Source organism: Choristoneura fumiferana, chromosome Z, assembly GCF_025370935.1.
Source record: "Choristoneura fumiferana chromosome Z, NRCan_CFum_1, whole genome shotgun sequence".
Taxonomy (NCBI): Eukaryota; Metazoa; Arthropoda; class Insecta; order Lepidoptera; family Tortricidae; genus Choristoneura; species Choristoneura fumiferana.
In genome coordinates, this window is record NC_133472.1 from 29,359,889 (window position 1) to 29,373,829 (window position 13,941).

General features: G+C 35.1%; 1 protein-coding gene across 2 annotated transcripts in view; it reads right to left on the reverse strand.

The window, feature by feature from the left end:
* The window catches only part of LOC141433735 (solute carrier family 7 member 14), a 126,364-nt gene that overhangs the window by 39,680 nt on the left and 72,743 nt on the right, over window positions 1-13,941 (reverse strand). Inside the window, exons 17-19 of one of the 2 annotated variants that reach the window (XM_074095831.1) lie at window positions 13,292-13,490; window positions 8,721-8,813; window positions 3,893-7,860 (exon numbers count right to left, since the gene is read on the reverse strand). The exons of the other annotated variant lie outside the window; for it this stretch is intronic. Of the exons in view, the coding sequence (XP_073951932.1) occupies window positions 7,764-7,860; window positions 8,721-8,813; window positions 13,292-13,490 (389 nt within the window). The 3' untranslated portion in view covers window positions 3,893-7,763. Of the gene's footprint in view, window positions 1-3,892; window positions 7,861-8,720; window positions 8,814-13,291; window positions 13,491-13,941 lie in introns of those variants that run through there. 2 annotated transcript variants of the gene reach the window in all.

Below are 13,941 nucleotides of genomic sequence, written 5' to 3' on the forward strand. Positions count from 1 at the left end.
TTTATGGACCACAGAGTTATTTTTGTTAAATATACGCAAAATGTGGAATTTTAGCTGATAATAAAGTCGATAAATTTCCATAACAATATATGAATTAGAAAACTTCAATCACTATCTATGCCGAAAACAATTGCAATATTTTCAACTGAAACGTTGAGCATATTGCATATTGAAAGTTAAACGGACTTAGATTCACAGTGTTGTGTGTCTATTCTAACTGAAACTTAAAACATCGAGTTCAGTCTGGTAACAGATTAATATTTGAGCCCTGATCACTACAAACGACGGTTGACATCAAGTGATTAAATATTATGAATCGTACTGACTAAGTAGTTATATAAAATGTTGAGAGGGGTAGCCGTCACGTATCCGTCCCACCCTAACCCGAGCAGAAAATCCTGCGGAAGAGATTGCGTTTATACTTAAGTGCAATAAAATGATCTGATGTTATCTTCGAGCGTGGGGGAAGTAGGTACAGCCGAGGCTTTCGCGCGTGCTGTCGGTCGGTGCGGCATGGCACAGAGCCGCGTGACTACACCCTTGTTCTTCTTTGGCGCTTTATACGGGGATTATAAAAAGCACCGCAATCCTTAGTAGCCTTTCTTCAAAACCTTTCGAATGTTTTGTTTTTGTACGTACGAAACAAATTAATTTGTATTTTTGTAGTTTGTGATACTACACGCCTAGCATCTCCATGGAATCTACTGTCAAGTTTTTAAAACATTAGTATCTTACAACGACAATTCATTTGGACTAAATTCTGCCCTTAGAGAAAACGCATCGTGCATTTATCAAACATCAACAATTTTTTAAGGCCTAGGTATTATTTATTTATTAAACATTTTACCCCGAAGCGTTTTGTCGCGAGACTGGCCACTGACAAGCAGCTTAATGTTCCTTTAATTTTATCTTACAATACTACTATATCATAGAAAAGTGAAAGTTTATAGCGGTAAAAAAGATCATCGAGTGACCATCATGCGGAAGATGGAATGTATATCCTGGACAAAGTAGGTAATACAAACATGACCTCTTTCAAGGACCTGACATTATCAGCTCCGTTCTAACTATACAGATCACTTGAGAACTTGATCACCATATTTGTTACAATATTGTCTCGTTAACAGATAAAGTAGATGCAAGTGTTTGATGAACGATGAACGACACTTGTACTCTTTGCATGGGAAAATTCGAATCCAACAGTCGGTCTGCGATTTCGCATTTTATTATTACCTACCCATTTCAAAATTTCTAACTAAGTAACACGTTTAACTTAAACGAAAGTCTTGTAAAGATATGTTTATTAGGAGTATGCTATAGAATAGTAAATGTATAGCGTAATCAGTTCCTCGAGTTAGATAAAACAACAGTCTCAAGCTAGGTACTAGTGCTCCTAGAGAGGGTGTACTTAATGAACTTGTTATCGTTACCTATTCGTAAAATACAACTGGTTACCAAACAATGCAGATTAATTGGTATTATATAGGCATACAGACTTTTTTGAATGTGTCGTCACTACTTGACTTTTTTAGAGGTAGAATATAATTAAAGGACCAATGACTAACTTATGAAATACTATTAGATGGAACGTCGGCCTAATTCGTTAACCTGCTTAGTCCACTTTTGGGTGAAAATTACTTTTCATACTTGTCAAAAAGTGCACACCATTCTCTACCGTTTAGTAAAGGAATAACGGCGATTTCTGCATAAATAAGTGTCAAATCTTATGCCCGAAAAACTGCTTTCTGAATCTCCACACAGAAAATGTGCTAAGTCCAGTTCGGGCCTTAGTTTTGCACTGACAGTTATTCGCGATGCCACGTGCCTGTTGCGTCTTGCGATGTTTTACTAAAAATTCGGTTTATTTGAGTATGACAACAGAAATTTATTTTATATATTAAATAATTATTAAAATTATCAACAGTCAAAATGGACTTAGACGGTTAACGAATTAGGCCGACGATATATTAAATTTGTATACTAAAACAAAATGTTAAAGCGGTACTTTAAGTGTTAACGTTTAATCAAATTATTGAAATAAACTATTAGTCAGTGCCTACTTCTTTTATGTAGGTACTACATAGACGTAGCGCTTTATTGATGACAAGTTACATTATTCATTTTGTCTAAAATTAAGTTTATTTGCTAACTAATCAATTAAAAACTAAATTACAGGATTGAGATTCACATGTATCTTTTTTATAATATGAATGTTTTGAATATTTATACATAGATTGAATATTTAACATCACAATCATGTTAACATGTAGAAGAATAATAATAAGTATGTATATTAATTATAACAAAATAGAGGTGGTAGAGGTGTCTTCAATGCAGGGTTTGGTAGACTGTCTGCCGTTCTGGCATAAGTAGCTACAATTGTGGTGGTGGTAGTAGAAGTGTACGGTCGGTTCCCTAACTTATGTAGGTATCCAATTTTTCATACCTACTAGTTGCGTACATAGGGGAAAAACCAGGTAATTTTTTTTCTTAAAGTACTTGTGGGTGACCTCAGGGTAATGGGAGCCAAAACTTTTTTTCTTTAGCTCTTATATTTCCCAAAATTGATTACAAATGTGATGATTAATTGTTCTTAAATGATAGCCGATTAAATAAATTTTGTTATGAGGCGGTTGCAATAATGATTTGCTATAAATTTGTTCTATTATTTCAAGTCTCGCTTAAGTGACCCCCATTACCCCTTTCTCCCTTAAATAAAATTGAAAACCGACCAACCGTGTGTAAGGCCACGTGCGGTGTAGGGTTCCGTAGATGCGGTAAATATTCAAATTGTAGATGGAGAGGGGTTGAAGTATTTGACTCTTACCAAAAATTACCAATTTAAAGTTTAAGAATTTGCAAGCGGATCTCTTGAAAGACTTATCCAACGACACCCCACAATATGGGTTTATAGACGAGAAAAAAAATCAACTTCGCTTTACTTGTTAGATGTTTTTTTTTAAGTTTATTTTATCTCATTGTCAGCGTGATTACCATGTACAGTCGCCGTCAGATATTTCGGAGCGGCCAAGGTGTTCAAAAATATCGATACATGAACTTTAATACCTTAATAATAGAGTGCATATTCAGATATTGTTGACCGCCTTGGCCGCTCCGAAATATTTGATGGCGACTGTACACTCGCGCAAAATGACAGTTTTATAACAGTAACAGTCTCTAAGCTAAGCCGCGGACGGACAGACGGACATGGCGAAGCTGTAACCGTTTCTTGTAGAACTACTTAACCCCAAAAAGACAACACTCACATCCCACCTGCATTAGAGTATCAACCAAATAAAATTTGCAATAAACTTGTAAAAATTGACATAAAATATCAAATTCCATTAAAGTAATTCGAGTATTTTGTACCTAATATTTAGGTAAAATATCACATTTTTAGTTGCGAAAACACTTTTTAATTGAATTGGCCAACATATAAGAAAAATATGAATACGTGCTACGAGTATACCATATATCTGCATAGTCTACTTTAATTAAAGTTACCCTCAGAAAATATTAAATGTTTCTTTTACATAACGATAACGTTTCTTACGAATTGCTGGCAGGGCGGATTTCCCAATAGGCCAGTAGGCCCTGGCAAAACTTGCTGATATTTTTTTCTTAGTTATGTTTGTCCTTTGTGAACTCACACGTCAATTATAATTATTACGCGTGATATTTTACTCTATGTAAGTTCACGCATTGCGAAGGAGGGGGGAAGGGGGAGGTGGTTTGCAATCTATCGGCGGCCTAGAGCGGCCAGGGTAACAAATCCGCCCCTGATTGCTGGTTAAATAGTTAAACAGCTCTAGATTTTGTAATTTTGAAAACAACTTTTATTTTGTTTTTTATCACTGTAAAAATCTTTCCAAAATGTTATATCACCAGTAATTATAATAACTATGAATAATAATACAAATTATTCTGTGCGTAGGTATTTATAGAAGTTAAAATGAATTAACAGTCGAAAATTGTTTTCCAAAAATAATTTAAACAAGGTAGGAACAAGATTAACCATATTTCTCGGGCGGCTTGTGAATTATTGTTTACGCAGATACAAAGACAGTTCCTATATCCGAAACCACATAAGTAGATAACTAAATAAATTTGTTTTGCTATACCGCAATTTTCTTTAATGTCCCTCACACACAGGTGTTATGTTTTCCGTAAAGTGAGACTGTTAGTAAATAAACGAGCGATACGCTGTAAATCTATGGAAAAAATATATATAAAGTAGGTATAATAGCTGAATATGGCACACAATTGTATACGGTATAATGTCTCTTCTCGATAATATTAGAATACATTATTCTAGGTTAGCTGGAAGAGATCCCATTTCAGGGATAAGCTCGCCTGTGCTCTCTTTTCTGTGTATTTGTATTTATTTAATTTTTATGCGCAATAAAGAGTTTACATACATACATACAATATTTTCCATTCTTTCTAAAATACTGAAAAATTTTGCGCATGTGCTTCGGGAAGCCAGAGAAATTTGGTAAAACCGTACCTAAATATTATAACTATTTAAATAAGAACTACTTAATGTGTAGGTACTATGTAAAATAATAATTAACAGGAATAGGCATATGTTCCGGAAGTAATTTGATTCACATGGTTAAGGGCTGACTCTACTTCAATTTAGCTGACATAATATATACTAAGTACTATTTTAAAACGTTCCTACTTAGATGTGATATGTTTGGTAAAGGTTTGGTAAGATTTAGCGAATGCAACTTTTCAAGCAACTTTGTTTGGGAAGTGGCCCGTCATGTTTTGCTTGTTAGTGTATTTAAATGGCGCGATTATTTTGATTCCGCCACATTGAAACAGCCTTTTTATTAGTTTTGAAGATATCAGCACAAGCAATGGGTAGTCTTAAGTAGTTTTAAATTTGCAATAGTGTAGGTTTACAAGCATAGTACCTACTAAGTACCACATAAACTTGGTGGATATAAAATCCTGTTTATTCAATGTGATCACAATGCTCAATTTTGTGCGACACCAATACGGTATTTGACTATTTTGTATATGTTTTATAAATTAAAACTACACAATGCCTGTTATCGAGTAGAGAAACATTTTTTAAGCTACCTTTACAAATAACAAAGTTATAAAGGTTTGAAATTCAAGATTAGACAGAGAAAGACATACTGGCATGTGACGTCACACGCCAGTAGCGCCCTACTTGCTGTATAGAGAAAAGCGTTTGAGAAAGTGACAGGTATATAGATTTTTCAAAAAAACACTATAAATCCAATCTTCAACCGATTTAAGTTTCCTCTTCGCTAAACATTGTCTGTATATCTATATTTTCATAATAATATTAAGATATGGCAAATTCAGGAGTTGTCAAATACCGTATTAGATCCCAGATTTACGGAAGTATGAAGTACCTCCCGAGCTGAACTAGATAATTTAATTAGTTACTCAGAGTAGTTGACAATCCCAAAGTAAGAAACATGAAAATTTTACTCGATAGTAAATAAAACAACGAACAAACATAAATTTTAACAAAAAAATGTACGGGAACCGAAACGGAACTCGTATTATCGAAGGCCTCCCCTTCGGGTCGGCCTTCAAACTTACTCGTTCATCTATTGCTTACTTTCCAGCCTCTACAGCAATGTAAAAAAGTGACTTGAGATCTATCTTTTTTTTGTTTTCTAATGGGTAAATATTTTCCGTAAATTATATAAGCAACTGCAATACATTACATCGTAATTTCGCTTGTTGCGTTTTATGTAACCCATTCCACAATTTTATTGTTCCAATAAAAACTTAGTGATGGCTATATGGATAGGGCTTTGGCTGTATTCATCTCTTGTTTGATAAAGTTGTTTCTATAAATATATGCTTAGAAATAGCACTTTGAAATTGATTTACCTATTATTTAATTTATAAATGTATAACTAACTAACTTAAATTTTATTTAACGCAATATGAGATCAATTCATGACATCAACGTAATTATTCAGACAGGCGAACACCTAATAAAATATCTATGTAACATATAATTTTAAATAATTATATAATAGTAACTAAGCGAATTGCTCAATACTTATTAACATTTCAACCCTTCACTTTTTCAATCAATCCCACAGTTCCGAGAATTTACACAGCTTTAAGGAGCGGCCACACCGCTGCTTAAAAAACGGTGACGGTGCGGAATCGCAGTGAAGCACCGTATGCGCACCGTTTTTTGCATGCTTTCCACACCGCTGCTTAAAATACGCAAACGGTGCGGAATCGCAATGACGTGCCGTAAACGTCACGATTTTTGTTCATCCTGACTCCTCCTGTTTACGGCACGTCACTGCGATTCCGTAATTTTAAGCAGCGGGTGACCGCTCCTTTAAACGTGAAAAGCTTTACGATATAAGTCAGTTTATTGTTTTGTAACCACACGTGAATTGCGTAATCAATATTTAGATATTTGGTTTGCTTCTTAAAAATCATAGACTTTTCCAAGTAGTGTGATCAATAAATTTGTTATTTAAAATAACTAAACTCATGAAAAGTAAATTAGCAAAATACATATTGGCCAAAAAATAGAAAAATGTATAAAAATAATACTATGAATTGTTTCCTATAAACCGTGCTTCTTTGCTCTCCTTTCCTTTTTTCTTGTTTTACTTTCTTTGTTCCTTTGAGAAGATAGGTTTGATTTTTTACCCCCGAATGCAAAATAGACTAAGTGCAAGTTAAATGAATTATAGCTAGCTAGCTTTCAACCACTTCTGTTGGTCAATACCAATTCACTCATATTAGCCTGTACTCTGTAAGGCAAAGTGGCGCATTCAGGATGGCCGAACACGGTGTAGTAATTTTTGCAAGGATAGCTATGCGGTCATTCTCGGTACTTACTTGCAATTGGTAATTCAAATAGAAGTACCTTTACCTACTTACGACGCAGTTTATAAATAGTATGTTTTTTTTATCACTGATGAGCAGATTTCGGAACTTCGCGGCATGGAAGTATGGCCAGTAAGGGTCTTAGAGACCTTTAAAAAACGGTAAGTACCCACTAGGAAATACTTTACTACCTACTCTTAATGACTTCCCTCCGCAATCGTGATTCTGCCGCTATGGTGTTGTGCTGTTAGTTGATAATTGTAAACTAAACATTAACAGCTCAAATGAAAATGGTCGAAGAGTTCACTACAACGGTCGAGTTCCCCAAAATCTGTGCATAGCCAAGCAATCTTTAATAGTTTTACACGCGCCAGATGTAAACTGAGATTAATGTCTGAGCGTTAGATAATATCTCTGAACGATTTGGTAAAATCGACTAAAAATCCCGTTGTCATTTTGCTGGCAAAATTCAAATATGGGACCCTTCGTAGGTACGTAAATAATTTGCTCAAACAGAAAAAACTCAAATAATAATTTAAAATCATCAGTAAAAAATAATATAACAAACAAATTGCTGAACAAAAAGGAACATGCTTATTGAAAAGATAAAACTCTTCTTTGATAGTTATTATGAGTAATCTCATTTTTGTTGAAATAAAACTTTTGTAACTGAAAAATGGGAAGAATGGACGCATTTATGTTTGACCGTGACCGGGCACGGGTAGGCCGACCGACATGCAACTTAATAGGGGGACAGAGGGGCAAAAGGAACGAGTTTTACATAGAGACGCGTTTCAGGCCGTTTATATCTACGGCGACTTTTGTAGGTAAGTCCTCGGTCTTGAAATGAACGGCGAACTATGTATCAAAACGTCCAACAAAAAGTTGAAAGTGTAATTAATTTCGGTGGTTTAGTCGTCCCAGGTACCGTAGTCTTGGTCAGGGTAAGCCCACGGCATCGGGCGACTGGAGGTGTGAGACGTAGTGCTGTTAGTCTTGGCGTTATACCTGGAACATTGAAGAATTCAATTGTAACTCAAATATTCTGAAGATTATTTGTCGAATTAAATGATATTGTAACCGATAACTCAATGGTACACGGGTATCACGGTCTCACGGTATATAGTTTCATGTTCAAAATGTTTGTCGACTTCAATTAAGTACCTAGAAGCATTATATTGTATTTTTTTTTCGATTACTTTTAAGTTACCTACTAGCCTTCATCCCCAGCTTCGCTCGCATGACCTATTAGGTAGGACTGGTAGTAGAAGTCTGTAATTTTTACAAATTCTCATGGAAGTTTCCAGAACCTACAATATGTTGTTCATTTATTTTGCATTAATAATATGTTCGCATTTATAATAATAGTAGGTACCTACATGATAACTCGTTAGCGCTACGCCTACGCCCTGCGTATGTGGTGCAATGCACCATCAACAATTTTTTGCATGCTCGGCTTAAGGACAAGGCATTTGATTTTTTACATTAAGTATATATACGATTGGACGACCAGATGGCCTAGTGGTTAGAGATCCTGACTACGAATCTTGTGGTCCCGGGTTCAATTCCCGTGTCGGGGCAGATATTTGTATGAAAAATACGAATGTTTGTTCTCGGGTCTTGGGTGTTTAATATGTATTAAGTATATATCTATCTATATAATTATATTTATCCGTTGCTTAGTACCCATAACACAAGCTTTGCTAAGCTTACTTTGGGACTAGGTTAATTGGTGTGAATTGTCCCGTGATATTTATTTATTTTATTTATATAATACTATTTCGTGCATATTTTGCCATCTTTTATTTCAAAATCTCGCGAATAAATGTATTCTTTGTTTTCTATTAATCAGAGAAGTGAATGCTCACCGCGTTTCGACTTGCTTGTAGGCGCTCCCGGAGGATCGGGCGGAAGGTGCTTCCAGCTCGGTCTCGTGCCAGGCTAGCAGGGGGTCCGGGAAGCTGCGCCGACCAACATACACATACGATAAGTACAAGAATAATGTATTTTCATCGGGAAAAGTCGGATTTCAATGGAAATACGGCAGCTTCCGAATCGTTAATAAATGATTATGATAATGTTAAATTAGTGACATTTTCATATCCACTAATATGGAATCTTAATATGGAACTTTATTACTTAGTGTCAAATGTCACAAGACGTACACGTACTTTGCCGATGGGTACTAAATGTAGGCAATTGAGAGAGCACGACAAATACGATTTTTTACACACAAAAAACCATTATACACATCATACATCTTGTACCTACATAAACATAACACACTAAATCACTGTATAACACATGTCTATAAAAGTCGAAGTCTTCAATGTACGATAATTACCATAGATCTTTTTAAGGGGCTCATGGAGCTATGTACGTACAAGTATGGTCGTTAATCTAATTTAAGTATTCATTTTATTTACTTAACAATGCAGTTAGTATGAAAAAGAGGATACTTAATAAATATGCTAGGGCGCGACTGTAGGTACACGGTACGATAATGGTCATTTGTGCAACAAGAGAGCAAAGTCGTTTTTTGGTGCGAGGGTTGATTTTGAATCCCGAGTAAGCGAAGGATTCTACAATTGAATCACGAGCGATAGCGAGTGATTCTAGGTTAAAATCATGAGATCAGCGAGGGATTCAAACACACGAGATTCAAAAAAACTTTGGTCTCGTGTGACACATACAACTTTTCACCGGAGCAGCGAGAACATTTAAATTAAAGGTTAAAATAAAACCACATATATTTAGAAGACAAAAATATCGAAAACTTTTGTTAAGATATACATATAGTACCTACTTACTTAATCATATTTAAAACTCATTCTCGAAAACGATTCATACAGTCACCATTAAGATAGGCAGTATACGGAACGAATTTATTAAAAAAAGACCAGCGGCTTTAGTACAACGTGGTTGCATACTTTATTAAAAGAGTGGGAAAATTGTAATATTTCGGAGATATTTCTCTGTCATATAACTCACTATGTTTTTTTAAACCTCATTTCACCTCGTGTTTTTGTTCTTCAATTTGTCCTTATTATAATTAATTAATTATTGACATATTTTTAATGCTAAACGTCAACACAGTAGGTATTTTTTTATTAGGTTGGTATAATGCTTCTTGCTTAATTAAAAAGTAAAAAAAAGAAACTAAGAATAAAGTAAAATTGAGTGGGATATTCGTTCATTTATGCTCGTTTTGTTTGCTAATTTATCTTTGTAGTTTTTTAGTTTATATTTGAGAAAAGCACCGTACAAGCTTCGAGCAATAAGTGCTATACTAAATCCCTCTAATAATGCTCTATATACCTACATAATATAGCAGACGTTTTGTAATTTTGCGGTTATATGTGTACCAGAACGTTTGTTGGTTTGTTTCTTTTTGAGCCTACAGAATTTGAAAATCGAACTTCGTATCGATTTGATCCTATGTCTCTCGCTTTTTTCATATTGAAGTGTAAGTGACAGATCAAAGTCAAGTTCAAATATTTGACATTCAGTGAGTGGACCCAGCACTGACCTCAGCATTTAAAAAAAATAATTAAAAAGCTACTTTGTCTCACGGAGTGAGCAAAATGCGATTTTGCTCACTGATTTTTCATAGCAAAACCTGCTTGTTTGAGCTGCTGAGGTGAAAAGTATATTATTATCTAATGATTAAATAAAAAAAATACCATGGAATAAATTAGTCAACTGAGTACCTACCAAATATTTTTTAATCTCATAGGAGGGATATGAATACCACAATTGACAAGATTTCATACTTTTAACACCTGTAAATTACTACAGGAATCGAAAGAGTTTTGGCTCCTGAACAGGGGAAAATATTTATTATAATTTATTTCTCCATATTTAAAAAAAAATACAACAAAATTTAAAAATATTATGCCAAAACTACTACAGAATAGATATATGTTTCCTTTGCCTTTTACACCAGAAAAAGGAGCTGTCTAAATTTCGACTCGTCTATGTCAGATTATGTGATCTTTTTTTTGAAATAGAGACTAGACAAAAGTAATGGATCTATTGTGTGGTAGTTTTGGAGTTATGCCCTTTTAGAATAAGCATATCTTAAAAAAAAAATATCAGCGTCCTCTTTCCAAACAGAATACAGAGAACGAATGAAATTATAGTCTTAGAAATATGAAATCTTGTCAATTATTTATTTAAAGTTTATGTAGGTTACTACGTTGCTTTAATAACCTTTTTTTTAGTAATTAATTAGGGGATTAATTTCATTTTAAACTGAACGCAAAATTAGGTACCTACTCTTAAAAATTTAAGTAAGTGTCCTTTGATTTTCCACTGTCATAATCTGCACCAGACCCTCGTGGGAACCATGGCCCAAGCTTTCTTAGTCCGAGAGGAGGCCCCTGCTGCAGTGGGACGTATACAGGCTGTGATAATTATGATCCTTTGAATATAATTTGTCATTTTCATTATTTCGGTCCTATATCACACCGAAGTTGTGTTTTCCAGCGTTTATACGGCACTCGTAAAATTTAATTCAAGTTGGTGTCAATGTTTGGTTAGCGCGTGTGTTCACCGACCTAATATAAACTCCCCTTTGAGAACAAAACTGCAATTTCGGACTGGCTTTGGGTGCTGTGTGCACAATGCTCGCTTTGACTACGCTGTAGGTGTATTTATCAGTAGCATTCACTGGAACCTTTAGGGGAGGGTTCAACTATGTATATACATACTGTTACATTGTTTTCCAGCCAAATATACCTACCTACTTGTATAGCTATGTTTAACTTAAAATGGTTCTCCGAACGAACAGCAGTGTGCAAACAACTATGTACCTACGTGGATTTAATGAAAATGCTATCAGTATTGCACAAAGCCGAAATTGCATGCGTGAAGTTACATTACAGGTACCTACCTAGGTACAGTGCTTTGCGTTTGCATTTAGTGCGGCCCTTTATTACGGTACTATACATCATTTAATTTAGAATTGGAGGCCACAGCAACATTGTATTGCGGCTCGTGCACTGTAATCTCTTTACAATTAGTACTAGAATAACAATTGACGACACGCAAATAAAGTGGCATTAAAACAATTTTATTTTGCGGCTCCCAGACTATTGTACTGAACTATTTGCTAGGTAAGAAATAGTTGACCAGACGCAATACAATGTTGCTGTGGCCTCCAATTCTAAATTGAATGAAGTATAGGTAAATAAGTTAAATTATTACCCAGGCATCAAAATTAACGTTAGCAAATGGAAAATCAAGACCATTTATTTAGGTCGTTTACAATTTTATTTTGTATTAAATACGCTACCATTAAGTCATGTTCTCTTTAGATTTAAACGCGACTCGCATTACGAGAACATGATTAAAACATATATATAGACCCAAAGTTTTCAATAGCCGACGTTCAGCGATGGAGATTCGCTAACCTGCTAAAATACTGTGGTTATATCTATTAAAAAGCACATAAGAAAAAAACAGATAAGGATACTACTTCAGTCTAACACGTGACGTTGAAAAAAGAAATGCATGTTGAGCTTCAAAGCTTAACCATCCTTCATAGAGAATCCATTCATAGAATAATTAATTTCCTTCCCTGTTCCTTGCCACCTGCCCAACGACATTCATGGTCATGAATGTCATAGGTAGGTCCACAGCGGTCAACTGCTACCCGCTTTTTCGAAAATTCTACGGTCATGGTCAGAACGCACGTTTATTGTCGTTCCAATCGTTTATTTAACTTTTGACAGCTCGAGTACTAATTAAAATAGTGATGCCCTGATGCGTTCCTGATTCGATTTCTTTTAACAATCGATTTTATTCATGAAGAAGTTTTAATCGATTTAACACATTCATATTTTATTTTTGCTCAACATTTTGCATTGTTTTATAAACATTCACAGGTGTTTAAGTTACTTTATCTTACATATTAAAATAAACCATTTATGTAAAGTTAATATGTTTATCACTTCCGACGGTAATTTAGTAATTTTGGTCAATTATGAAGCGGCAAAACTGGACGCGGCAGCGAGGCCAGTTTGTTGTCACTCACAGCGAGACGCCCGTGGTAGGCAGGTATAATTAAAGTGCCTATTTTAGTTGTTTTAACTTTTTAATCCCTAAAGGCATATTAATGTATTTATTATTTTTAAATGATTTTGATATAAAATATAATCACAATAATTTTAAATGTATGTTTTATTTATAAAATCGATTTACTTCAAAACGGTTTTTATAGTCTATGGTTCATTACGCATGGGAAATCAGTAAGTGGACGGTACCCGTCCATGAAGTACGGTATTCTCTGTAGTAAATTGTACCGAAAATTATTGTAAAACTTCACTTCTTAATATGTCAAAAGTTAAATAAACGATTGGAACGACAATAGTGTTGGACGACCGCTGCATAATGCGGTCCTGGGGGGCTTTGTTTGCTGCGGTTGGGGTGTACTCACTCAAGATTGCCGTAGAGTCCGCTGCTACCGTCGCCTTCGAAAATGTTACGGTCACCAACGTGGCGAGCTGGTTGGGCGGAAGGCGGCGGCAGCGTGGTGCGGTCCAGAGGGCTCGGGGTGGGCGGGGACACTGCCTCCTCGTCTGTCTTCATCTCCAGGGCAGAGTTCTTGATACCATACTTAAAGTAAACCACTAATCCTGAAGGAAAAAAAGTCATTTATTGGATCAGGCGGTTGCTTTGCTCTGAAGATGAGTAGTGTGGTGGTGGTCATAGATGGGTTTGTGTAAATTGTGTGTGTTCTTGCAGAGCTCGAAAAGGGGGAGCTGTTTCGAGAATTCGCATAATACGGATACATACCTTGTCATTTAATGGTAATTTTACTACAAGTGTTACGTCGCCGTTAATGTAGGTACAATTTTGGCACTTCAGTGGATAAGTGGATATTATTTGATTAGGTATTTACTCTCTGTAAAAGCAGGAAAATTAGCATTGAAAATAGAAAATACAGAAAAGCTGATAGTCATCTATTATAATTACACAGAAACTTTTGAATACATTTAAAAACTTAGTCAGTACTCGTTTTACAATGTATTGTCATTTTAGTTTAGTTTAATCATCAAAGTTTTTTTTATATTTATTTTCAGTGTG